The sequence below is a fragment of the Aythya marila genome (genome assembly GCF_965140915.1).
Source record: "Aythya marila genome assembly, chromosome: 10".
Classification (NCBI taxonomy): domain Eukaryota; kingdom Metazoa; phylum Chordata; class Aves; order Anseriformes; family Anatidae; genus Aythya; species Aythya marila.
In genome coordinates, this window is record NC_139051.1 from 18,737,801 (window position 1) to 18,765,161 (window position 27,361).

General features: G+C 40.1%; 1 protein-coding gene across 9 annotated transcripts in view; it reads left to right on the forward strand.

The window, feature by feature from the left end:
- The window catches only part of FBLN2 (fibulin 2), a 112,342-nt gene that overhangs the window by 73,009 nt on the left and 11,972 nt on the right, over positions 1 to 27,361 (forward strand). For 8 of the 9 annotated variants that reach the window (XM_082768348.1, XM_082768341.1, XM_082768343.1 and 5 more), the window contains exons 3-12: positions 2,812 to 2,923; positions 7,449 to 7,578; positions 11,329 to 11,515; positions 13,035 to 13,241; positions 16,182 to 16,298; positions 16,747 to 16,848; positions 18,260 to 18,400; positions 24,270 to 24,404; positions 26,254 to 26,391; positions 26,709 to 26,852. In XM_082768348.1, the coding sequence (XP_082624474.1) occupies positions 2,812 to 2,923; positions 7,449 to 7,578; positions 11,329 to 11,515; positions 13,035 to 13,241; positions 16,182 to 16,298; positions 16,747 to 16,848; positions 18,260 to 18,400; positions 24,270 to 24,404; positions 26,254 to 26,391; positions 26,709 to 26,852 (1,413 nt within the window). The remainder of the gene's footprint in view (positions 1 to 2,811; positions 2,924 to 7,448; positions 7,579 to 11,328; positions 11,516 to 13,034; positions 13,242 to 16,181; positions 16,299 to 16,746; positions 16,849 to 18,259; positions 18,401 to 24,269; positions 24,405 to 26,253; positions 26,392 to 26,708; positions 26,853 to 27,361) is intronic. The other variant, XM_082768349.1, reaches the window with a different exon arrangement.

Consider the following 27,361-nt stretch of genomic DNA (forward strand, 5'->3'; position numbering starts at 1 on the left):
ACATTGAAAATAGCACTACATTTCATTTAAACATCTTAATCTTGCTATCTAATGACTACTGAGCTCGATAAGGTTATATATAAGGTTCTACTATTGTTTGAAACAGAATAACTGCTATAAGTATGTGACCGTAGAAATGTTCTGGTAATGTAGGCTGTCTCCGTTCCTAGTGAATTGTGCACCATGGATACCCAGATGTTTTGAATTGTAGTCATTTCTGCAAATGTCTCACTTAACTGTAAGTGTTAGAGTTTTGAAAACAAAACAATAACAACAGAAAAATTCTATGAATTTGCACCATATACCAAATGCAGATGAAAGGATTCTGCTAACTTTTTCAAGAAATCTGGCTTATTGGAGGGGCTGCCATTTAACACTGTTGTCAATGTGCTGGAGGAAGGGGTCCTCATTTAAAGTGGATGGCTGCAAAGGCGTTCCTATGGTCTGGTAGAGACTGTTTTTCCACATATTTAGTTTTGTTGCTGAGTTAATCGGAGGGCCGTGCATCTTCAGCAGTGCCATTCTGCAGCAGTGGCATTTTTCCTAAAACTCTTGTAGAGAAAGAGGTCTTCCCCTCCCACTATAGGCAGGACTGATATAGGAGGAATTTACCTAAAACCTGGCTGAGCGATAACCTTGCAAGTACATGGAGGGATGACCTTGAAAATACTCAGAGTGGGTTGCTGGATGTTGGTCAGGGAGTGCTCAGATGTGGAGCTACTCAAGGTCCATTGCACCCACACATCTACATCTCAGCCTTAGGTTAAGCTTTGAGGTGCTTTTGTCTGGTTTTCTCATAATGGTAACAACAAACCATGCCAGAGACAGGCCTGGAAGGATTAATAAAATGCACAAAATGCTCCTTATCTCCATATAAATGAATTTAAAAGGAAGTGGAGCACTTCAAATGGAAGAGAGCAGGCACTGCTCCAACTCCTCACTGCTGTGCCACTGCCTCTGAGTCTGAAATGTCTTTATTATGTGTACTGACATGTATAGCACTACTGTGAAATCACAGCCCCAAAGCATTTATAACTTATCTTCTGTCCTTCTAAAAAGCATCACTTCATCATATTTGTACCCTGTTAGCTGGTGAGGGGGAGGCCGTCTGCTTTGTGCAACAGAGCCCAGCAGCTGCAAGAGAGGTCAGGGGAGAGATCTTGCTGGCAACATGGTGCTGTCCTTGCCAGCTGCGGCCGTAGGGAAGGCTCCTTGCACTTCAGCATCAGTTCAGTTGGCTTATGATAGTGTTTGGTTGGTGTTTGCGCCCCAGTAGCGTGGCAGATGTCCCATCACAAGTTAAACATCTGTAAAGATTCCAAAAAATACTGTTTCTGACATGTCTGATGTGGCTTGGCTCAGTTCTATACAGCAGGTACCCAGTGTACTGCAAATCCTCTAGTTTGTACTCTTTCACTGCAACCTGAACGTTTACATCTAAAATTGATAGTCATGGGGAAAAACGTACAAAACAGTGTAGGACTTCATATGCCCATCTCTTTTACTCCATCTTAGTGCCTGCACGTGTATGTGAGCGTGTTAGAATCAGGCCTATGTCTCTCAAGCCCTTTCTCTGATGGTTTAAACCAGATGAAGCCTCAAATTCAGCCCTAGGACACTCTAGGTGTATGTTGTTCTCTAGGCAATTCCTAGGAGTGAAATTTCTTAATCTAACTGATGGAAACAATTTCTTAACACTACATGTACCAAACCTACTAAAAATATGCTTGCTAAGTACTGAGAACTTTAAGGGACTGTGATAAGGAATGTGTTTCCATTTGTTGTCACTCGTATGTGGATCTCCATAATTATAACTGAGTATAAGAGAGCTGCGGAGGCTTGTGTATGCTATATGCCTATTTGTGCATGCTCCGTGTGCTGTAATTCATTTATTGTGAACTGTGAGCTAATGATAATGAAGGCCTTGCCACAGCAGTCTAGTGATTTACTAAATTAACCTGCATCGACTGGCCAGACGTGATTTTTCAGTTTATTTTTTTTTTCTGAGGTGTCAAAGACAGGGTTGTTTTCAAACCAGTTATACCTTTTTTTTTTTTTTTCTATTTAAAACTCTAACTTATTTCTGCAATGCCTCACTAAAAGACATTACCAGGTGGTCATGTAAGTCAAGGTACTGCAGGTATCAATGCTGCCTCTGTCAGTCATTTGTTTTGTTTCTGTAACCTGGAGCTGAGAACTGGTGGTTCTACATGTCACTAGTAGAATGAGGTTACAAAGTATGATACATAAGTACAGAGCATACTACTAAAATATCACTTGTAGTAGTATAGAAGTCATTCTGGCATGTTAAGAATTATGTCATTGTACTGACACTTTGCTAAATGATTTTTCTGTGCTATATTATTCTTCTGCAGTTAGAAAATTTACACCATTGTAAAACTGAGAGATTAAAATCCTGTCCAGTGAATTTAAATGTAAATAGTGTTAAAGATGCATTTCCATGTAAATTGTATTCAATTTTTTTCTGTTTTAAATAACCTGGATTTTGGCCTTCTAAGGACATAGCTGAGTACAGTCTGATATGAGCTTTGATACTTGAAGACTGAAATTCTATTGATTCTAATGGAATCAATGAACCAAGGGCCACTTGTTGAGAACCCTCTCCCTTTCCTTCCCCCAGTAACATCGTATCATTCTTTGATGTTGGAAAATTAAATTATTTTGCATGTAATGAAATAAAATATGTAAAAATCCTGAACTATCATTATTTTAAATATCTTTTCAATTAAGAAAACAAAGTCACACATAACAGATTTTGCACAAAATAATTGCTGTGTATGTTTTATACAGGTTCTACAAAGGAATTGATTGAGAGCTGCTGTGGAGCTGGACAGCAGTGGGCTATCGATAATGGGGAGTGTACAGAAATTCCTGTAAGTGGAGTGGATGGTGATATTTGCAGGTACGTATATCAAAACCAAGCATCTAGCATTAACACAGAGAACAGTCCTTTAGAATGTATCAGATAATCGTTCTATTTTTGGAATGTCCAGGAGACTGGGAACTCTTTCATTTTGCTGTGTAAATTATTGGTAGACTGGCAATATGCCGTGACAAAATAGGAAGAAAGATCTCCCCCTCCCTTGCCTCAAAATCCAGTCTAAGCAGAACCCTTTTAAGATTTCTTCTTCCTCTCACATGAGCAGAACATGAATTTTTGTTTCCCAGTTTTATGCGCATCTGTAGAGTTGCAGATAAATAGAAGGGCAGAGTAGCTAAGTGTGTTTGTATTCCATTTGGCAAGTGCTAAATGCAGCAATTATCTGTATCATTAAATGATGTGTTTATTGTCCTATGTGAATGGCTGCTGGTTCTGATGTCTGTGTTCAGCTGGAGGGTACCATACGCCTTGATAATGCTGCTGGTATCAGTAGCATCTGGTCTGAGCAAGGATGCCAGGTTCGAACTCATCAAGAAAAGGAGGATGGGTGCAAAGTGACATGGATGATGTATCGCTCTAGCTGCAATTCATCCCATCTCTCTGTCCTCCCACCGAGTCTGATACAGGCCTTAGGGAGGGCTGATGGCAAAGTTATCTAAGACTCCAAAGATGCAACAGAAGTAGGGTGATTCCAAAGCTTTCAGCATTAAAGAAGCTTGACATAATCAGCTTTATTCAAGTTTGTATTGTTGCACCTTTGCGAGGTTACTGGGTGATTAAGATCCCCCACTGAGAACTGGTGTGACATTGCTGACCCATACCAACTGTCCATGAAATAAAGACAGATTAAAAAATTCCAGCCATACCCTAAGTAGGTGCAAATCCAATACATTAATGAGTTGCACCTGCACATCTGAGGCTGGGTTTAGATGAAAAATTCAGATCCGGTATGTTCCAGTCCCCGTGAATCCCCTTGGGATTTAACAGAATATGAGATTTGGAGTTCACTTGTTTTACTTTCAAAATTTCAGTTGTGTCCCCAGTTTAAAGATTTAAGAAACACCTGTAAATATTCTGTGTAAAGCTACATTTCTTGTTGAGAAATGTTTGGAAAAACTTGAAAGGATGGACAAAAACTTACTGCTCTCATTAGGAGATGTGCCAGTGTGCAGAGCTTGTCACCATGCACATACCTATGTGCTGACTGCGCTATTTCGTGAGCCAGAATGCCCACAAGTACTGCAAGCTCCTGAGAACCTGCTGCTAATTTGACTCGGGATCTGAAGATTTTAAAAAGCAGAAGATAGATACTAATTGCACGAATTAGTCACTGTTCTGCCAGGATAGTTGACTGTCAATACCTGGGCTTTATAGGTAACCTCAGTGCCCTGAAGGATCAATTTTTCTGCTGAGGCAAAGGATTGAAGCTCCCACTGTTTTTGTAGAGGCTGTAGGTTTCTTATAGAGGCTGCAGATTAAGGGATCTGTTGTTGCCATTTCTGAGTCTTCAAGTGGCAAAAAAATGTTAAAGCTACTTTTTGAGGTAGTTTGATGTCTCTGGACATTTTCTATTTATGTGCTGAATTAGCCTATCTCTGTAAAACACTAACTACAAGATGGGAAATGTATTAATTGGAATGATCAAGGTCTGGGTGAGCCTATAGTTATACAGGTTGAGGTTAGCATAGAGCTTGGAGGCAGGCAGGCAGGCAGTGTAAAATGTGATGTGTAAAATCTGATGCCCCACTTTGAGCAGAAGAATGTAATTTCTTCCTCAGCCATGGACATACTGATGATCTTTTGATCTGCAGAAGGGTTTTATGCAAAACCCCATCACACAGTGGTATGAATTTTCTGATCTTTCCCATTTCCCTAGGACTCTTAAAATGCCATGCAGTAAAACAAATGTTTCTTATCTGAAGTCCTCTTTTTAGATGTGATTTGTCTATTTCCATGGTCGGTACAGACACATCGGTGCTGTTGTACAGCTGGAAGAAATTACTTCAGAATGACTTCTACACCAGAGAAGTTTGCTGTAACTGGGACTACCAGAAAGAGCTCATCTGTAGCAACTAGATGAATGAACTTAAAATAAAGATAGTTACAGGAAATCCTTAGATAGTCAACTGATAGCCAGATGTAAAAATATTCCCAGAGCATGCACCACTGGCTGTTTCAAAGACAGGATGTTAGGCTGGGTGAAATGTCATCAGACCCAGTTTAGTTGTTTTTATCTCTTGAAATGTGTTTTATCAAACAGAGCAGTGTTTATCTGGGTGGCACTTACATCAGCTGTACAAGTATGAATCCTGCTTTTTGCTGAGCCTCTTCATCCCAGTTAGAGACTCGTATCAGTTTAGTAAATTGACATCACTGCTCTGCTCTTAACTCATGAACCCTTTCCTAATGCAGAAATATTCTGCATCTTCTCTGAACATACAACTTGTTTGTATGGCCTGCTGTCAATAGGTTTGTGAAAAAGAAATGCTATTTCCAATTCATTTACCAGTAATACAGTAGCTAAAACTGAGTTGTGCTGATACAATTTAAAAAAATACTAAAATATAAAACGGCCAGTGATACTCCAAGTAATACTGTTTCTATTATGCATTTCATACTGGAATGGAATTTCTCATGGACAAATGTCACATTTCAGAAAAATGTGAATGTATAGAGATTTCAGTTTATTAATAACTTTGCACATATAAAAACACTTCTAGCAGCATTTTCCCAATTCTAGAAATGATAATCACTTTTTTTTTTTTTTTACAAAAGTTTCCATGTCTTATGTAATCAACAACAGTTACTGGTTCTTGAATATATTTGGGTAATAACCATTCATAGCTCAAAAATATATATATATATTTCTGTAGTTGGCAATTCATACTGGATTAGAAAGGTAACTTTCTTGAAACAAAGGACATGATGGTGGTAATCCGCTTCCTGTAATCAAATTCAAACTACCACTTACTGGTTAGGCTTCTCTCATGCTGTCCAGAATAAAAATATTAATTTACAGCTGATGAAACAGGTCACTTGCATTGTGAAAGTGGCCAGGTAGCTGTCACTAGCTGTTTCCTACTAGAAAAAAAGACATCTTTTTTTTCTTTTTTTTTTTTTTTCTTTTTTAATTGAGACATTAGAATGAAAACTTGGAAATACTTTATTTTCAGAAAATAAAAAGCTTTTGTTTCCCAGGACAACTGTGTTTGGTAGGATTAATAATAGTATTTGATAGACAAAAATTGTGTGCTTTCTAATATTTCTCTTGCAGGGGAGTTGCTTTGCTATGAGGCACTGGCTGTTAAAATGCGTCAACCTTTCATTCATCACTATGAGGGCACCCCATAAGGCAGTGTGCTTTGCGACACTGCATCGGCAAAAGATTGTTAGACATCAAGGCTATTCTAGGGAAAAGAACAACTTTGCCCAATTCCTTCACACCACCAAATCTTCCCCAAACAGAAGTTTGTCTTTACTTGTGATCATAATACATATTTCAGCTGAGGTTTGACAAGTTCCTCAGTGTAGAAGTATTCCCTACTTAGTAGGTGAACCCTAGTTCACCTACTCAATATAATCCATCCAGAAGGCTCCCTGTGGCATGCAACCCTCAGTCCTCACCCTTCCCCACCATAGGTCCTTTGCTATCGTGGGACCAGATGTACGTTCCCCCACCCCAAGGTGTTGCTAGTCTCCGTGCTGCATGCATCTGTGCAAAGGTTCATGGAGCAAAGCCAAAGGGATTGGCAGATCATTTTGCCTTCCCTTTTGTATATGAATGAAAGAAGCAGATATCTCTTTGAAGGGGGTTGGAAAATCCACTGTACAATTTAAAATAGTCAGTAGGCAACAAACTTCTATTACATATCATTTGGGAACTTGCTGTTTATGATTTGAATGTTTCATTTCAACCTTCAGTGAATCTCATTAAAATGCTTGATTAAAAAGCCATTTATAAGAAATGGATGTTCCAAAAGTACTCCATATAGTGATCAGGTCAACCTTTCTCCGAAGTCAGATGAAAGCTTAAATTCCAGGTTACAATCTGCAGGGGTTATAAAGAGTTTAAACGTGTTTTGTGATGTGACGCTGTCCTTAAGTACTGTCCGGAGCATCAGGCCTTTGGCTGGGGAAGAAGTAAGTTGTGTATGAGAGCATTTTAATTTCCTCAAGTTTTAGGGAAAAGGTTTGTCTATTTCTGAAACCTTCTGATGGCTTCTGAGAAGCAAAGTGTAGGGATGAAGGACTTTAATGCAAGTATAGATGAGCTGTAAGGGATATTGCTGACCAGACTTTGAGAGACAATGACCCCAACACTTGATTTCCTGAGCCTTTATCAGTGCATCTTTTCATGAAAAATGAGAAAAAAAAAATAATTATCCTGCAAATGGCATTGGTACAAACTGTATTATATTAGTATTGGGACACGTTAAAGAGAGCTCAAATGTATGGGATGTACATACAGCAGCCTTGGGGTTTTTTGTATTGCATCCTGATGTCCTCTGAATGTCAGTGAACACTTGACCTCCTTGATCCTTTGCAGAATTGCTCAGAAGCAGTGTTGCATCTCCACCATCAAGGAGAACAGCTGCCTGGCTGGCATGATTGCAGCAAAGGAGGGAGATGTGTGTGGCCCAGAGGAAAGCGATACCTGTGGAGGATCATCATATAAGGTAAATTGGGATGCTTCTGTAGTCTTTGTTCTGAATATGAGTTGTCTTCATTTCATGCATTTAGCAGTCATTTCTTCGTGCATTATTACGGAGCTTGGTAAATTATAAAGCTGCAGGAGTGAGGCCGGGAAATTACGCAGTTACAGATTTTTGCTTTTAGTGTTTAGGTTTAAATTGTCTGGAGGTGCAGCCCCTCTTAGAACTTCACAGTAATGATGATTTGAATGATTTCCATCTCCATTTGTAAGATTTAACTCACTGTATTACTTTTGCCTTCTCACTTTGGAAGTAGCTGAAAAGACCATTTTAGTTTTTGTATCTGTGCAGTAGAAGACTTTAGGAAATGCTAGGGCAAAACTCAATCAAAGACATAATGGGAAAATTTACTACCAAACAGTTTGCTTGGATACAGTATTGAATTGCAGCCTCATTCCTCAGTTAAACAAAACGATGGACTAGAGGAACAAGTGTTTTAGATGATGATGGAAGCTTTTGTTCATAAGTAACGGCAGACCATTAACCAGCGGTACAAATCACAAGGCACAGCCTCAGCTCGTGTAAATGAAATTTGCTTTATGAGAATCAGTGGAGCCAAACCAATTTAAACTAGTTTGAAGATTCAGCATCTTGCTTGTTGTATTGTTTTTACCAGAAGAGTGCATTTCAGAATTCATTTCACTCTGATAATAATTTACATAGCTATATCTAAGCTTAACTGCAGCTTCTGTTGTCTCAGCAGGAAACTCATTAGTTCTGTCTGTTCTTATACATTGGCGATTCTTGTGGATAACTGTTCGCTGGAAAAGCAAAGTGTGTGGATGTCTACTCTGGAGTTTAAATTTTAATTAGCTATGCCAATTTGTCATTTTCAGAACTGCTGTCTACTTGGGTCTAGAGTCTACCACTAGCATACAAAGAGAATCTGTGTTTGGAAATGCAAAATATTTCTGAAGTATGACACAATTATTGTTCTTAAATTTTCACCAAGGGTCTTTGGCATGCCACATAGAGCATGAGACATAGAGTAAATCTTGTCATACATGCCATTCCTTGGAAGTGGAGAAAGAAAACTTCATCATTCTTGTCTTAGCTGAAACAAGTTGCAAAATATTCTGATGGAGTGGTTCCTTGTGCTGGTCCCAGTGTAACGTTTTCCTTTCCAGAGGATTTACTTGCTGGTAACAAATGTGCATATGTCCTCTGCAGGCATTTCAGCGGTGGGGTCCTTACTTTTGCTTCAAGGTAAACGTAGCAGTGCCAGTTCTTAAAATCCAGGTATTCATCTTGTGATCAATGCAAATTAATCTTAGGCTGATTGTACCTGCTATTTAACACAAAAAGCACATGCTTAAGGAACATTTTACTTGTGCATGGAGGCACCAAAATGCTGTCCAGTTGTACAGGGTTCTAGGAATGATTTCTTTCGAGAGGAGCATAGAACACAGTGAATGAAACAGTGGTTTTCAAGGTATGATTCTCAATGTCAATGTAAAAATAGTCATATTTGTTGTTAAATGATTTATGGAATTCTGGTGAAATTCAAAAGGTGGCTAGCAGAAGATCAGAACCGCTCAAGTTTTTTTGCATTTTAGAAAGAAGTTTTTGGTGAATATTTTTTTTTCCTGGAAAATGAGACACTTATATTAATCTGGAAAATATGTGAACCCAAGTGTGTGACTGATTTAATACCCTCTGTGATGCCTGCACAAAGGATAAACTATGAATCAAAACTGTGACTGAAAAAAGCCATATTTCTGGTGGCAAAAATTCCAACATTTTACAGCACTTTGGTAAAAACATATTATATTTAACATTTTTTGAATATTGAAACTGAAAAAAATTGTACCAGAACTAAAAAATATTTACAGAAAGTAGAATTTTCAGTTGATGAAATTGAATTAGGGAATTCTGGATTTGGGAGGATGACAACAGGATTTTTCTTATTTCTAGCATGACCATAGTTTATTATAATTAGATTTTTATTTTTATTTTTAATAATTAGTTTGAACATATGGCTTTGTCCCTTTAATATCAAAAATAATTCAGCATCTTCAGGAGCTGTATTCTAGACTGGTCACAAACATATTTGGGTGCTGATGTCAGGCTGTTTTGGGGGGAAAAAAGCTAAATCTTTGTGCGTGCATATTTGCAAATGTGAACAGTGCATAACTTCTATCTGTGATGTTTGGGGACCTTTCAGATTAGAAATTACAGACAGAAAATGAGCTATTATCAAAGGACATGTGTGAAAAGCCCAAGAAACCCTAAACCTACAGTGTTTGTCTCTGGAAGTGACTCAGCGAAAGCGTTTCTGCAGCCTGGGCTGCTAGCAAACAAGTTTTCGTATCTCCCTAGTGGAGACAGGCTTTGTTTTAATGTGAACACCAATCTAGGATTGCTACTTATGAAACATGATTCTTTTGCAGTTCCATACCGCGTCCAGCCCTTACAACACCTCTGCTCTTGTTTGCTCTCCTCAAGTCAGAGTTCTCTCGGGAAGTGAGAGCCTAGTTCATGTTACTTCTGTTCGGTCCTTGGACTTTGTGTTGACATAGCTAACTGGTGCCAGGTTGAATTATGACCTACATTTTATGCATCCGACGCCTGTCCATTCACAGACTGAAGATCTGAATGGGTTGAAATCGCTTTTCTGGGTTCAGAGAGGCTCTGTGAGGCTCTGCAAGCTGTAAGTGGGTGCTGCTGAGCTGGAAGTCTTGATTAGCACAGGACTTGCAGAGGGGAAGGGACTGCATTTTATAACTCTTCAGTCAGAGGGAAGGCATCTTAAATGTATGTATTAAGGATGCCAGGACACTCGTATTTAAATCCAGACAGGCATTGTCAATTTACATATGACCTCTGTGTGTCTCTGAAGTAGACACAACTCCTCAGCTGCCTTGCTTGATTAGATATCCACTGTCCATACACAGTATGGACTTTTTGAAGTGTGTTTGGGGTTTGATATAACTTATCTAATACCTTTGTGGCCTAAGTGTGCAATAGATTTTATGTGACTGAGTAAAGCACAAGACTGTTTTTGTCTGCAGCCTGCAGCAGAGGAAACTGCATGAGAGACTGCCTTTAAGGGTTGCCCCATTGCATCGACTTAACAGTGAAGCTGATGCCTTAGATTCACTCAGGAAAGAAAAGGAAGGCAAAAAGCTCACAAAATACAAGCTGGCCTTTCTCTAGGCACTGTCTAGGCAGGTGTCCAGGACAGTCAGGTAATTAAAGGTCACAGTAGGTTTGCAGGGCAGTGGTGCGTAGAGGAAATGGTCTTTACTGGCATACTGACAGCTCAGGGGCTGCTGCCGATCCTTGTTTATATGCAAGGTATTTGCAATTCCTTTCACGTTGCTTCAAGCAACTAGCTGTTTTTCAAGCTCTGTGTAACACAGCAACATGCAGATCTGTGTTGTTTTTGCTTATACGAAAAACAATGTAGTGGCTGGGTGCAAGAGCTGGAGGGAGGTGATCTGCAGCACTACTGCATCCCTCCATGTGAAGCCACTGAAGTTGGTGTCACAGTGAGACTTTTGCTTATCCTCATTATGATCGACCCATTTGTGCAGGAATGGCAAAAACTAGCACAAGTAAAGCTTTGATGTTTGCAACTGTCTAAACCTTAAGCACTTTTCCAGATGTTCCACTGCTAAGGAAAGTGGAGATCAGTTCCAGGTGTGTGTGTGGGCTCATCCTTGAACCAGACTTTATGAAATCCTTGTTACTAATGGTCTCTTTCTTTTGCAGCAATGCTGTGATTGCTGTAATCTGGGCCTGCGATTGAGGAGTGAGGGGAAAACCTGTGAGGCCAACATAAATCTGGGCTACCCCTGCAGTCATGTGATGCTGTCCTGCTGTGAAGGGGGAGATCACTTCATTCAGCCAGAAATAAAAAAGCATCCCGAACCTTTGCCAACAGTGACACCTGAGAAGGGTTAGTGTCCATTTTTAATTTGAAGACATTGCAGATACAGTCTCTGTCTCACACTGATCCCCAGAACATACCTTTCCTGTAGTGTTTGCATTCCCCACCCCTCTTCCACTCCCTTGATTGCATAGTGCAGGGACCTGCCAGATAACAAACAGAAGTGCTGCTGCTTCTGGATGATATGCAGAGTATGCCGTGAAGACCAGCTAGATGAGAGATGAGACCTACCTGTCAGTTTCTTCTTCTTTTTTTTTTTTTTTAAACAAACAAACAAAAACCTTAAAGACCTTTTTAGACCACTGGTGGGCACGAAGCCACAACCCTTTGTAAGAAGCAAAGCTGAAGCTGTTGATTTTCTTTTAGCAGTCCTGAAAGATTTTGTGTGAAACAAGCCATGAGTTTTTTCCAGACAAAGTAGGCCCATGCTTTATGTTAGCAATGAAACCTCCAGGAATTAGATTTCCTATTGTACTCCTGAACATTGCAGGACCTTTCCCACAGTATACACTGGAGAAGCCCCAGAGCATTGCAATTTAGGTTTTATTCTTCCAACATATGAGTTGGAACATATCTTCCAACATATCTCCAACATGGTGATGCTGAAGAGCTAGGTCAAATCCCTGCTGTAAAAGAGGCATGACAAAGGGAGCATGACAAATCTGGAGCTTGGACAGCTATGCTTCCCTCAGCCCAAGGCCACGCTCCTTCCAGCATCATTCTGTAGCCACCTGTCACGCATGAATTGCTCGGTAACCTCCTGGATATGCTAGGGTTCAGATTTTGTCCATTCTCCTCTCGTGAATGAAATGTGTATTTTCTGTTGCCAAAAAGAGTAAGGATTTATTTCAACCTAGCTGAGACTACACTGACCGAGGAAGTTTACATATATGTGTTTAAGAAAAGCTGACTGAGAAACTTACCGAACAATTCATTTAATATCACGGAAAATCTTGTCAAACTTGGTCAAGAACTGAAAAGAAGGATAGTGCTTTTGCCAGTGTTCAAAAGCAGTAAACGGGATAGCCATGTCAGTATGGAGTGGGTCCTGGAATATTTGTTATGCTATTAATATTTGCTATATTGTTAGCTGCAGAAGTAGCTAACCAGTTAATAGTGGTTAGTTGAAGAGTCTTCAAACTAACTGGTTAACTTTTTCTTCTGAAATTTAAAAATTGAATGTGGTGTTGCAGTGGGGACAGTTTCAGATGAAACTTCAGTGTGATACCTTGGTACAAATAACAGCAATGGTGTTAGTGAGCATGAAAGTTGAGCTTGTGACCTCTCAAGGTCTTTTCCTCCATGGCTCCTGTGAAATGTCTGTCCATCCAGCCTTACAGAAAGAGGTAGTGGATGTGTCCAGCACAGTGGTCTTATCTTCAGGATGGATGGATTTTCTCTTGTCCTTGAAGTAACTGTTTTGGGTAGATTTTACTGTATCTGGAGTTTGTGTGAGCAAATGCTCCATCCTTACAGAGCTAATGCCAAAGTGCCTGTTAGAGAACCAGCATGTTTTGTTCTCTGTTAGTTTCAGAGACGGAAGATCACAATGAAGCTTTGTCCATCAGCAATGAAGCTGAGCTGTCAAATAACCTGCCTGGAGATGACCTGGATGAATGTCTTCTCTACGGTGGGGAACTCTGTCAGCATTTGTGTATAAACACTGTGGGGTCCTACAAGTGCTCTTGTTTCCCGGAATTCACTTTGCAAGAAGATGGGACCAGCTGCTCTCCAGGTGAGGAAAACAGGGAGAAAATCCATGACTGATGGTGTCTTTCTGCCACCTTTACTGATCTATCAAGCATTTCTTCAATTTTTCTGTAGTTTCTGTGAAGTTTTTTGGTGGGTAATGATGCATGGATGTTTTCCCTGGAAATTGGACAGGTTAATAATGTAAAGGAAAACAACCCCTCAGGAAACTTAGATTATGCTTAATTTTTGTATATCTATAGCATGATATCACGGTGGGTATTAAATTTATTCAAATCAAGGCCATTTTAACTTTTCAGAAGAGGATTTGTAAAATTGTTAATGGAATACCTTTCCTTTTTAGAGTCATTTTCTATTTTGCAGTTAGCTTTCCTTTAGATAAACTTTATTCAGTTCAGACACAGTAGTGCTTCCTGAACTTCAATTTTTATGTAAAATCATTAACATCTTTCAGTGATGTAAAATCCAAATACATAGTGTTGTGGAAGTCTTGAAAAGAATGTCTATTGTGTAATAGTCGTATCGATGTCTGTAGTTCTCCAATGGCAAGATTTCAGATCAGATAATCTGAAAAGTTGAAACCTTAGATTAGTTACAAGTGCTTTCAATCATTTAACAAGCACATGAAGCATTGCCATCCCATGACAAAATTCCTCAGACTTCAAATACCTCCTGCCCAAGCCAAATAATGAATATTCATTATGTCACTTTTCTCAACATGGTATTACAGTACACAATAATGTGTTTGACTGTTTCTGCAGCAGCTGATGCTCTGTTTATATTAAAATTCTGGGGAAAGAGCCTAATCCAAAAGTGTTAAAGAAAATGGTTCTTATTTTAGGTCTGCAAAGTTTGGCTTGATCACTCACCTGGAGCATAGCAGTGTTTTTTGTTTTCCTCTGCTTTGCTTCTCCCATTACTAACTCTGTTGAAGTGCAGATTTGGGTTAATACATCTTGTATCTGAGTAGTCAGTATTCTTGGCAGTCCTGCAAGGCTGCTGTGCCAAGAGGTGTTGGGGGTTACAAAGCTCGGTTGAGGCAAGGGTTGAGACTGGATTGAGGCATCTGAGGCACATAGGAAGAGCGAGGCAAAGCAGGGCTGCTACTGTCATTCTGGAGTCCTAGGTCACATTATGGGCTGGACAAGAGAGATGGTGGAGCAGGGCACTTCCCTCACTGTTCATGGCTAACTGCTCTGCCTAGCAGTGTGGCATTCTAGCCTGTTGTTCCTTGGTTTTCCTCCGCGTACATGCACGTCTCTGTCCTGTGTTCTGTGCATGGAGGCCCACACCAGACAGTTTTAAATCTCACACTGCTGGTAATTCTTACTCCTATGATTAGACATAATACTTTATGTTTCTACCTGTCCTAGAGCATTTCCTGCTCTGTGCAGAACCCTGAATGTTTTTGTATTTAACTTTTGCATTCTAAAAGGTGTCACACTTTTCCACAAGGCTTAGAAGTGATGTTGTTGCAGCTGCTCTGTGAGGCAAGGAGAATGTGTACGTTGCTGAAACATCAGCTTCTCACTTCTCTGCTCTTTGGGGAAATCATTTTAGATATGCCACAATAAAGAGTCTTGCATTGACCTTTCCGGTGTTATAGTTCACTGTATGTCTGTGGTTTGTTTTATTTAAAATGAAATCACTCTTCCCTATACTCCAAACCTATATAGCAATTGCAGTTAGTCATTTACTGTTGCCATTGTTTGGTGTCTCATGCTTTGCTCCAGGTGATGCTTGAACTCAAATAAATGAAAGAATTTAGCCTTATGGATTTAGATTTCCATTCTAATGATATTTAGAAACTAGATTATTCTTATTGATATAATAGAGCTTCTCTTTAAAAACAAACAAACAAAACACTATTCACATACCTTTAAAGTTACTGTTTGTTGGAAATCTTAACAGCAGCTGTCATGTTTACCTCTTGGCTTTGTAAAAGTCATTCCAGAGTATCCTGTGCTTGTAAAGGTGAGCGTCTGCTTTTCATCTGTGTTGAGATAAGATAGACAGAATGAGTTTGTTGAACTTGTTTAGAGTTCTGCTTTTTTTCCCTCCCGTGCACCAAAAAAAAAAAGACACCCACTGTCTTTACAATATAACAGCATTATAAAAATTTAAATTAACACTTGGTTTGACTTATTAGATGTTGACATATTTTACTCTATGGAAGCTATTTCCAACCCAGCTCCCTACTCTATCCATGACACATGTGAGCATCTCCACTAACTTGCAGCACTCTGTGTACATGCGTGCATACTGTCACAGTTGTTCTCATCAAACACAGAATCACAGAATTTTCTAGGTTGGAAGAGACCTCAAGGTCATCGAGTCCAACCTCCAACCTAACGCTAACAGCCCTCCACTAAACCATATCCCTAAGCTCTACATCTAAGCATCTTTTGAAGACTTCCAGGGATGGTAACTCCACCACTTCCCTGGGCAGCCTGTTCCAGTGCCTCACAACCCTTTCAGTGAAGAAGTTCTTCCTAACATCTAACCTAAAACTCCCCTGGCTCAACTTAAGCCCATTCCCCCTCGTCCTGTCACCAGGCACGTGGGAGAACAGGCCAACCCCCACCTCGCTACAGCCTCCCTTGAGGTACCTAAAAAGAGCGATAAGGTCGCCCCTGAGCCTCCTCTTCTCCAGGCTGAACAAGCCCAGCTCCCTCAGCCGCTCCTCGTAGGACTTGTTCTCCAGGCCCCTCACCAGCTTTGTCGCCCTTCTCTGCACCCGCTCAAGCACCTCGATGTCCTTCTTGTAGCGAGGGGCCCAAAAAACACGTGGCATCTTGCAAAACCAACTGTTCGGCTCCATGCACAGACAGTTGTCCACATGACCAAAATGTTCCTTACTACAGACCCGGATGGAATGGGACGATTAGGACCAGGGCTCTTACCATGGGGTGCCTGGTGGGTGTGATGCTGCCCCTAATCCATCTCTGCCCACCCTGCCTTACAGACCCTGATGGAGGACAGGTGACAAGGTTGGAAGTAGAACCCACTGCCCCTCCAGCAGCCTCTCCTGCTCAGCCTCTTCTCATCGTGTCCTTACAGGAAGAGCAGGATAAGTGCAAAGGTATGTCAGAGGGGAAAACTGCAGATGCAAATGGGTGAGGAATGTTTAGTGTCAGAATAAAATTCCACATCCCTTCACCGATGTGATTGCAGTGCATATCCTTAACTTGTTACTGCTGGCATGAGCCTGAGAAGTTGTCAGGGGAAAACCAAGGAGGTAATTTGAGGCTGTACTCTGATTTCAGGGTTATTACACACCTGCTATTTAGTTTAAGGTAACCAGCACAGCTGTGCAGTGTAAAGTGCCCAATAGAGGTGGGATTGGCACAGGTGTGTTTCTGTGTGATTGGAGGGTTGCAAGCAGTGATTAGGGCTGCCTGGACAGATTGTTTACAAACTGCGCTCCCCATTGCCTGAGATGGGAGTGTATTTGGATGACCTAGAGTTTTGTAACTTCAGCTAATCTGTGTTGTGAATGCTAACGTATTTTGCAATTTTGCTTGGTATAGATAATGGTCCCTGCAAGCACATCTGCAATGTTGTGGAAGAAAATGTTGTATGCTCGTGTTTGTCTGGATATACTATCATGGCTGATGGGATTTCTTGTGAAGGTAAGTGGTTATGGTTCACCACAGAGATGTGACTAAAACATTATTATGTAGACCTCACTGATTGCAGACCCCAAGGTGTTTTCTTAAGGGTTCTTTATTTTCAGTATTGTGCATTGCAAATGGCAGTACAGAGACAAAACTGCTGCCTCTGAGACCTTTTGGCAGAAGGAATAGCAGGTCTCCTTTATAGGTGACTCCTGCAGCACTTCTATCCATTCTACCTATTACCTGGGTGAGGGCAAGCCCGGTTTTGTGCTTATTTCCTCTGATGTCCCAGACTTTTCTTCAGCCCTCTAAGTATCTGCTCCCACTGCTGCTTCTCCCAGAGTCTCACTGTTCAGCTATGGACTTGCAGCCTCTCTTCCTGAGAATGGAAGCAGCTGGCAGGACCTGTCTGCTGCCTTGGGGAGCCATCTCAGAGCTACAGATCTGCCCAGTGACCTGTTTTTTGTTGGTGGTGGGTTATTATTTTATTTCTGCTGCCTTGAAAATGTGAGGTTTCACTGGTATGAAGAATGTGCCACTGTGGGTGGGTACGGCTCCATGTGTTTCACTTGACACTGAAGTTCAGGTCTGCACCATGACAAACAGCGAATTTCAAAGCTGAATTTATGATCCTTCACATTCTATACATTTTAAATGGACATGTTTGGTTGGTCACAAAGGATATCTTTGCACAGCAAAGATTTTGGGGGTGAGAAGCAATGCCTTGTGACATACCTTTTTTAGAAATTTGTAGGTATGGGAGCAGCAGCCAGCAGTGAAATGCGAATAGAAGTTCCTGATGCTCAGAATTGCTCACAAGTGATCCACATCCCTCTTAATCTCAGAACTTATTGAATAACAAATCATTTTGATGGGATTCCAGATAGCCTGTGAAGAAAATGGGAATTTAATATCACCAGATAAATATTCGCTGTGCAATGCTTACTCAAGTGTGGTGGATGCTAATTTGATTAATGTTGGAATCAAAAGGGGCATTTCAAGGCATTCACTTTACTGCAGGAGGTGAAGAAATTCAGAAGTGTCACTGGAAGTAATGAGTTTAAATTGTAGCAAGATACATTTATAATCTGTGTTAAAATAGTTATTTGATGGTAAGGGTGGTTATGCACTGGGACAGGTTTCCTGGGAAGAGTGTGTGTTGCACCTGCATCACTGCCCATTTTTAAGAATAGCTCCTTCTGGAATGACAACGGTGCAGGGGTGTGAGCAAGGACTAGATGATCTCTGAGGGTTTATCCCAGCCATATTTTCAGTGTAACACTGTATTTATTGTAGCACATGCTGATGTGGTAGCTCCAAGACACTTCATTTAGAGATCTCCAGCGTGAAAGAAATGTTGTTTCATTTCAGAAATCGTTCTAATAGCATTCTATTTTTCCCTTTTGGTTGCAACATGTTGATATAGATTTGGATGAGTGCCTCACAGGTGCTCACGCTTGTTCCAGAGGACAGTTATGTGTGAACACATTGGGATCATTCTACTGTGTCAACCACAGAGTGATCTGTGCAGAGGGCTTTATACTCAACAGGCATAGAAAATGTGTTGGTAAGATGATAGGTATAAGCCATTCACCACAGCATCGTAATTCTTCATGCTCTGCAATGCATTTAAACCATTTGTACTAAAAGGTTCTCTAGCCATCTTGCATATGACATTTCAATACAAGTTAGTAAAAACACATGTTCACCATTTGCTCAGCCACTTAACATCATGAGCTGTATGCTATTTGGCTTTTTCCCTAGCAATACATTCTCAAGATACAAATAACTGCATGAAAGTCATAAAAGTTCATATGTATGATGACCACAGCAGTTCTCATGACTGTTAAACTGAACTGACTATTATAGCAGTTGATCTCTCTGGACAGTGTCAATGCTGCCAAATCCCCAGACATCACAAAACAGCAAAGTTCATAAGAAATCTGCCTATGTTGAGGCAGTGGAAAAGATCTGTTAAAAAAATAATGAAATGTTAAAATTCAGATCAGTCCTTTGATTCTGGCACAAATTTCTTTGTATAAAAGTCAAAGATGCATCATAATTTTACTGTATCATCCCTGCTGTTTAACTTCTTGTAAGAAACTAATCTATTTTTACAAACGTATTTGTGAGGATTTCATTTGCTTTAAGCAGCTAGTGCCTGAGCTTATGAAAAAGTTTCTATTTGGAGTACTTTTCTACAGGCCAGTCTGGAAGGCACTTGAGCTGCAGTAGTGTTGTGTGATAATGCTTGGAAAAACCAAGCACCTGAAGACCTCCAGCTGCTAATGAAAGCAGTGGTGCTGGGGCTATAATGTCATGGGTGAACACATGTACCTTCTTCCATTCCTGAACTTCTCCTGGTGTTTTTAACATTATTTTTCTCACTGTCACAATCTCGCAGTATTAGAGCTTTAGTTTTATTCCTGTCTTTGAAAGCCCTATGATCTCATTGTAGTGATGAGAATGTATGGCATTGGGGCATAGTGAAATCTGTAGAATGTCATAGTTTAGAGCAGAAGTTTGGTTTACTGTCTTCCGGGTGTTCCCTAAATTGTCAAAATTGGATTATTATTTTTTAATCAGAGATACTGATGAGCGTGCAAAATAATGAAGTTATTTAGTTTAAATGAAATGGCTGAGAGAACAACATTGGAAGGAAGGAAGCCTCTACAGCTAAAATACCAGACTGTGAGATGGACTGTAGTATTTACACTTGGCCACAGTTTGGGTGGTGCCTTTCATGGCTTTCACAGAGCCCCCAGCACGTACCACACTTCTGAACATACCGTCTGGCAAGTGAGCAGCTGAAGGAGCTGCCTCACCTTGCTTTCTTCTTCTGGAAAATCTTGCCATTAATCCCTTGCTGTTTTTTTCTGCACTATGCAGTAGGGATTTATCTGTCCTTATCTGCATCCCTCAGCAGTGTTTTGAAACTAAGTTAATGCATGTTTGTAAGCAACTTTGGCAGAAGGTGCAGTAGAAGATTCCAAGTGCTTCCTTTTATTCACTTTCTACCTCTCCTGTCCTCTACCCCATGACATTATTTTTATATTGTGATTTATTGTGATTGATGAAAGATACACCTAAGGCATTGCTAATAAAATGGAAGATACAACTCTCATTTGTAAAGCCAAAAGATCCTCTTCTTCCTCACTAAAAAATAAAGCTCTAGATTTATCTAATATATTTTTTTAAACAGGTATCCTTTTTAAACAGTCTAGAATACTTCGATATTTCTCCTTCTGTTGGTTAGAATAGTAGGGAGAATACATCCTGTGTTCTCCCTACTTGTATACAGCCCTGCTCTGTGCATGGTGCCTGGAGAACATTTGCTGTATTTGACATTTTTGCTATGTTTCTAGTCGAAGGGGAAAGCCACAAGCATACTGTGGTTTCTGATTTGTGCAACTGCCTCATTTGCAGCCATATTTGCCTAAGTTATCCTTTTCCAGCTTAACTGCTTTTGTGTTCTATCTCAAACACCATAAGGAAAGCTTTGGTAATTTGTTTGCTAACTATTGTTGTTTTAATTATGTTGCTATTTGCATATTTTAGGGATGGGAGGAACAACCCTTGCACAGCAACAAAACAGCTGATAACCTTTTATCTGTTGAATTTCCTTTAGTCAAACTGTGGAAGATTATAATTCCAGGTGCATCCAAGAGCAGATATCCAGAATTCCTGAAAGCCAACCACGCACAATGAAGAGTCACCAGCTGTTTAAACAGCTCGCACACTCTAGCTTTGTGTAACTGTGAACAGATATTAAAATATCTTTAGGGCTGAAAGCTTCATGTTCTCCAGAGATAAGAGCCAGGTTGGGTCTTTTTTAACTTGGATTGTTTTTCCTGGTGACTTTCAGGCAAAGTCATTACCACCACCCACGTGCATGCTGATGGGAGACTACGGTTTTATTTTCTTTGCTGTTCTCATCTAAACTTTTCCTCCTGCCAGAGTGACCAGTAACTGGTCATTTTATTGTTGAACCATAGGGACTGTGCATCAGCAAAGCCACTAAGAAACAGGATAGATGGTGGCAAAATAGCGACAGGTCTAAATAAAACAGATGTATTCCATAAAATAAATTGACATGAAGTGATTTGAAAAGAGAGAATTCATGAGAAACTACAGATGCAGAACCATAAAAGGTCTGCATTTCACATTTGTGTAAAAAAAAAAAAAAAAAAAAAAGGGGGGGGGGGAAAAAGTGCAAAACTATTACTTGTATGTAGAAGTATGTGTTGAAAAAATGGCACTAGGTAGATGTTGATATTGCTTTGCAGAAATGTCAGTTTCTTACATACAACAGATATACTCAGGGTTCATACATATGTTTGCAACAACAATTCCAGGAAAAATGAAGTGTTATGTGATTAAATTTCATTCTGGTTTTTACTGACACAAAGTATGGAATGTTGTTGCTACAAAAGTAGCCCTCATATTTCTCCAAAATTAACTTTTGGACTTGTTTTTAATATATTATTAAATTATTTTTCCTTCTTTCCTGTTTTTATAAATAAAATCTCACCCTACCTCAGTTTTAACTGTGTTGGGTGAAGACAGCAGTTGGTCCAAGGTTGAGTATTAACTTTGCTTTAAACTGGAAATATAACTTTTTGTTTTCCGTAGTGTTCTGTCCATCATCTGATTGACTTGTTGAGTTGGTTTCCAGTACTGAAGGCAGACAGGTTATGGACACTCTTGATTTTATGAGTAATCAGTAGGAAGGACAAAAGGCCTTAAGAAAATGTATTCTGTCCTTGCTCCCCTCTATCTTGTGCCATGATGGTAGAGCAAAATAACACTAGGAGCATCCTGGGCTGAATGGAGCCACTTCAGGTGCTCGTGTACCTGCCCCAGCGCAAACTGTGGCTGTAATCGCCAGGGATGCCTTTTCCTACCGTGATGCTGAGGGATGCAGTTTTGTGATAGGCATTGATGATAACAGCAGCAGCGTGGGCTGACAGGAACACATGGGAAAGGTGCTGCAGTTCTTCTGAGATCCCCTTTTGTGCCATAACCATTTGGGAAGCTACTCAAAAAAAGGGGAGGAGGGGGAGAACACCGAAAATCGGCATGTATGTTTAATGAAAATGAAGCAGTGGTGGGCTGGTGATCAGTCCAATATCAGAAATGGAGGTTCGTGCCCTAACATTGGGCAGGGCAGGGCCAAGCCTTGCATCTCAGCCGGTGTCACAAACATTAGGTGCTAGCGATTGTCAGTGTATCACTTGTGCACAAACCTTTCATTGAAAGCAAAGATCTGGTATGCAATCTTCTAGTTTCTATAACTTTAATTTCCTAAAATGCTTTCTGGCCAGCTGCACTTATTTTTTCAAGTACTTAGAATTTTGAAAATTGAATAAAAAATACAACCAAAACCCTTAAATTACATGTATTTTTTTCCTGCGAAGTCTTAATCCTCTTTTTACCTCTCTGCACTTTCTATTCAGGTGGAATACTTCCTATAGTACTTAAGTACTTAAGTATTGCAGACAAATATACTTTCCTCCTAGTGGCTTTTTTGATATAGTAAAGTGACTTAAGTTCATAAGATGCAGTGTAGTGCTGACAATTTGTTTATATGAGAAGGCCCTTTGTGGTTTGCAAGAAAAGATAATAATTGCAGATCTGTTGTATAGCCTCTTAAATCATTGGAAAGACTTGCACTAATTTGTATCCTGTTAAGTGGCTATTCACAGCCATTTTTTGTCTTTTTTTTTTTTTTTTTTTTTAAGTATCTCAATTTTATTTAAGAACTAGATCTGGTTAGGTGAGAGAGATTCCCAGCAGCTCATATTCTTCTCCCAGCACGTGAGGTTTTTTGCTTTTGTTTTTTCCCCCCAAGGCCAGTTAGAAGAGTACTGGTGTCCATGCTTCACACTAATGTGTAGCAACTGGGAGGCTGGATGCGCATTAGGAAGACATAACCCTGCAAAAGCTTTAGAAGGGGGCAGTACCTGCCTCTCAGTGGAAGTGTACAAACACCCTGTGGGACAGGCGGAAAGCTATCCAGCTGACAGCAGTGACCCTGCCATGGATCGATTAGGTGACTTTGGAAGCCAAGTGCCCAGCACATGAAGAATAGCAGTAGCTAACAAAACCAAAAACTGAATTGACACAAAACCAAAAATCAACCCAACAAATAAAAAGTGAATGGGCACCAAGTTGGCATGCTGGCCTTACAAAACTCCTTGAATGTCACCAGTTAGATGACTTCAGCAGGAACAGAAATATCTTGGTGCTCTTCTTCATCTGTTTGGCAGAGAAAAAGCTGACACATTACTGAAGAAGAAAAGCTTTTAAAGGGGCTTTTCCTGTTTTCATACTCTGCAGGGGGAAGTAATATCTCTGATGTGCTTATCTGGGAATTACGTTCTATGGCCAAAACAAGAATCTTATTTAAACAACGCTTGCTTTATTGTGTGATCTGAAAACAGCTTCATGTGCAGAGAAGCCAGATATTGGTAGTGGTTATGGTCACATGTGGCTTTTGTTTGTTCAAGAAATACATGTCAGCTTTATCCAGATCTGTGGAAGTGTCAGATTTTGTGTGGAATAGAAAGAAAGTTTCTCTTCCCAAGCTCTACTTATTTTTGTTGTTTGTACTTGCTTATCATGTCATCCCTTGCTTTCATTATTAAGCAAAATCTGAATTTGAAATGATTTTATCTGAGCCTATGTATGGCTTTTTTTCTTTTTTTTTTTTTCCCAGATTGTGTCCTACATTCCATGATCTGGTATTAAAGTGTGTTTTTTTTTAAATAACTTTTTCAGTGTTCTTCCTGCTGAAATTAGATCTCTTAAAAGATGTAAATATAAATTTACAAACTTGACTGAGCCTTCAAGGTTTCTCTCTCCCTATTTTCTTGCGTACCCGGTTGTAATGCTGTTATTCCTTAGGAAATAAGTATAGTCCGTGGCTCCACCGGCAGTGAGGCAGGCAGTTTCAGTACCTATCTCTTCCAGCAGTTTCACACCGGCGGCTCCCGTCTATCTGGCACGAAGCAGCAGGACTGATACGTAGCCCAAGCTAGGAAAACCTGGTAACGAGCAATGAGCATGAATCATTTTCTCACTCAGTTATCCAGGAGGTTTCTATCTGGTAAATGGGAAGCCGGTTATCATCCCTCTGCCCACTGCTGCATTTCATCAGTTCTGTCCGTCCCTTGTCCTGCACCATGCACTGCACATTTGGGGAGGGGTGGGGGGAGGAGGAAATCTCTCTGTGATTTGTATCTCTCGAGTCACTTGGCATTAACAAAAGGTGCTGAAATAAAACATCTTTCATCTGAACACTAGCAAAGTCTGTATCAAATATCTTTTGGAAGAAATGGTTTCAATTGAGCTTTTGACTCCTTCCAAAAGAGAGCAAGAAGAGGCAGACTTCTTCATAAATATGAGGCACTGAATTGTTTAACTGTTTCTTGTAGACATTAATGAATGCGTAACAGATACGCACACCTGCCAGCGGAGGGAACACTGCGTCAACACGATGGGATCATTTAAATGTCTCCAGGAATTGAGCTGTCAGCCAGGTTATGAACTTAAGGATGGAGAATGTGTTGGTAAGACAAGTGTTTTTCGGCTGATGCAATTGCTGTTATCAGGAAGGAAAGGAAAGGGATTACAAAACATTCTATTCTTGCTGGTCTGTGATAATGAGGATTGAACTAAAAAAGACTGAACATTGTGGAAACATTTGGCTTCATAAGCCCCTTCAGTACATTCATTTATTTGAAATAATTTCCAAAAATAACTATAAATAATTTAGACAACATATGAAACCTTGTGAATTAGGATATGCCCTGTTTTTAAGGGGGTAGGGTAAGATCTTGCTGATGGAGGAATTCCTGTTATGCTGGCCTGGGCAGCTCTGCTTTCCTCTGAAGGGGCTGATCCTGTATGCTGCTGGAGACTGAAACACAGCCTGCATGGATCAGGGGGCTGACTCAGACCGGTCCTTCCTGTGTTTAGGATGTCTGTCTGCATTTATTTACATTTGGAATGGTCACGGGGTTAAGAAGCTATTCGTCACCTCCCCCTCCTTGGTCTGTGTAGGGCTCTGGTAGAGGAGTGAGCCCCAGCAGTGGCAGCTTAGCAGACGCTGCTCTGCAGTGTGTGTGCATGCAACAGACGCGTGCCCTGCCTTTCAGGGCAAAAGCCAGAGCTATTTGCTGCTAAATCTTATACTAAAAAGAGCTTCCTGGAGTAAGAGATGCCGAAGAAAGAGCTCTTGACATGTAGCATAAGGTTATAAAATAGAAATAACCTGAAATCTTGCTTTCCATACAGATATTTACTCATTACTCTGTCATGAGTAAACCTTGGGTTACTTAAAGAGGCTGTCTGTGAAAGTCATCTTCTGCTTGATTCTCTGGCATTTCTAACATTTATTAGCAATCTAAATGGCTTTCTAATCTTAGAGTTAAGTTAGATTATAAAATTCACATATTTTTTTAAGTAGCCTTAGAATTAATGGCATACAAGACTAAATGTTCATGATATCATTGGACATGTTCATAGCTGATGTCTGATCTTAGGTGGGGCTTCTTCAATTGGGAAATTGAAGCAAAGCCTCAATAGCAGCTGATCTGCGCAGTTACTCGGGACAGATCAGTTGGGTATAGATTTGTAAGTATGAAACTAAATTTATAACTTAGAAGCTTTATGAGTTTGAAGCCTCTTCCGTAAAAAAGGAAGTGTGTTCAGTGTACCTAGGTAGTAGCCATTACGTTGGTGACCATGATTGCAGAAGTTCATATACATAACAAAAATGAGAAAGCTGTCTTGAGCTCTGGCTGCAGTGCAAGGAAGAAAAGTGAAATTTGTTACTAATAGTGCTACCTTGCATTTTTTTTTTTTTTTTTTTTCTTCCCCAAAAATACTTTTCTGAATTGGATAGTGTTTGTTCTGTGTACTTAAGTACATATAGTATACATGTATTGCTATGCACAAAGTGAAATCCCAGCCCCGCCCAAGCGAGGTTCCCTTTTATTATCAACTTTAAAGGAGGCCAGTTTATACCTAGAATTCTTGTGGTACATAAGGTACAAGAGATTATTTTGCTTTTGAAATAGTCTAGTATACATTTTGTGCACCTTTATTCCTTGTTTCCATTTGTGCCTTTAGGATTTTAAAACCGCAGATGTTTCAGGATCTGTGGTTGCAGGAGATGCTGTGAGCACAGCAGGAGGGCTCAGACTTGTGGCAGGACAACCTGCCACGTTCTGAAGCCTGTGCTGAAGTGGGTGCTCAAGAGAAAATACATCCAAACCTCAGATTTCCTAAAGGCAATTTTGGGTTCTCATTTAAGTGATGCTTGTTTCTGAGAAAAGAAGTTCTAAACTAGTCAGTATGGCTACTGGCAGTGACAGTTTAACTAGTCACAAGTTGGTATTTTGATGTGATTAACAGATATTGATGAATGCGAGAGAGGAACTCACAGTTGTAAAGTGAACTTCGTTTGTCAGAATACAGAAGGATCATTTTACTGTGAGTCAAAGCAACGTTGCATGGATGGATTTTTACAAGACCCTGAGGGAAACTGTGTTGGTAAGTGTGACCGGCAATATGTTTGTAATATGTGCAGCAGTACTGGCCAACACCTGTTTCTTTTAGACTGTCCAAGGCTAAAATTGCATTGACTACATGTAATTTTCCTTAAATCCTGCTGCAAACTTAATTTAAACATTGCTGTTCTTTTAAAGATGTGTGTAATGAATTTGAAACTGGTACCATGGCAGACCTTCATCAGCATTTATCTTTGGATTAATGATAGATTAAAATGAAGAAAAAGAAGCAAGCGCTGAAAACAGACCAGAAGGGTTAAATAGCTTCTCTCACTATTCTAATTCATTTCTTTTCACTAGATATTAATGAATGCACATCTCTCCCTGAGCCATGTAAACCAGGATTCAACTGCATCAATACTGTTGGATCTTACACCTGCCAAAGGAACACACTGACATGCAGCAGAGGCTACCACTCCAATGAGGATGGAACACGATGCATCGGTAAACTCAGGTTTCAGTCTCTGCTAGGGTGTCTTCCTAGAGGAAAAAGTACATTTCAGTTCTAAAATAACTGTTTTGAATTACCTCCAGCTTCATAAAGTTAGTTGAGGAATGGGAATTTGCTGTCCAAGCAGTTCAATGATTTGTTTGCACTCCAGGATGCTTCACTGCTGCAAGGAGTTCCTCTGGGTACACTGGGTGACATTGCTTTTGACTGCATATGGGATTTACTGGCTTCCCTTCTGGAGTGAATATAATTTAGTTACTTTTTAATCTCATGCTGTCAGTCAAAATCATGATCCTTTGCTGTTTTGTACAGTATCTCACTGTAAGCAGTATGATCTGAATCTGTGGGAGGCAGCAAATTGGAAACACTGAATTTGTGGACTCACAGGGGTAGCAATAAATGAATGTTCTTTGGAGCACTATAAATGGTGTTTCCCTTTCACATCCAGTTGTGCACATTTAGGATAAATTCTCATTTGTTTTTGAAAAGAATCTTGAAATAG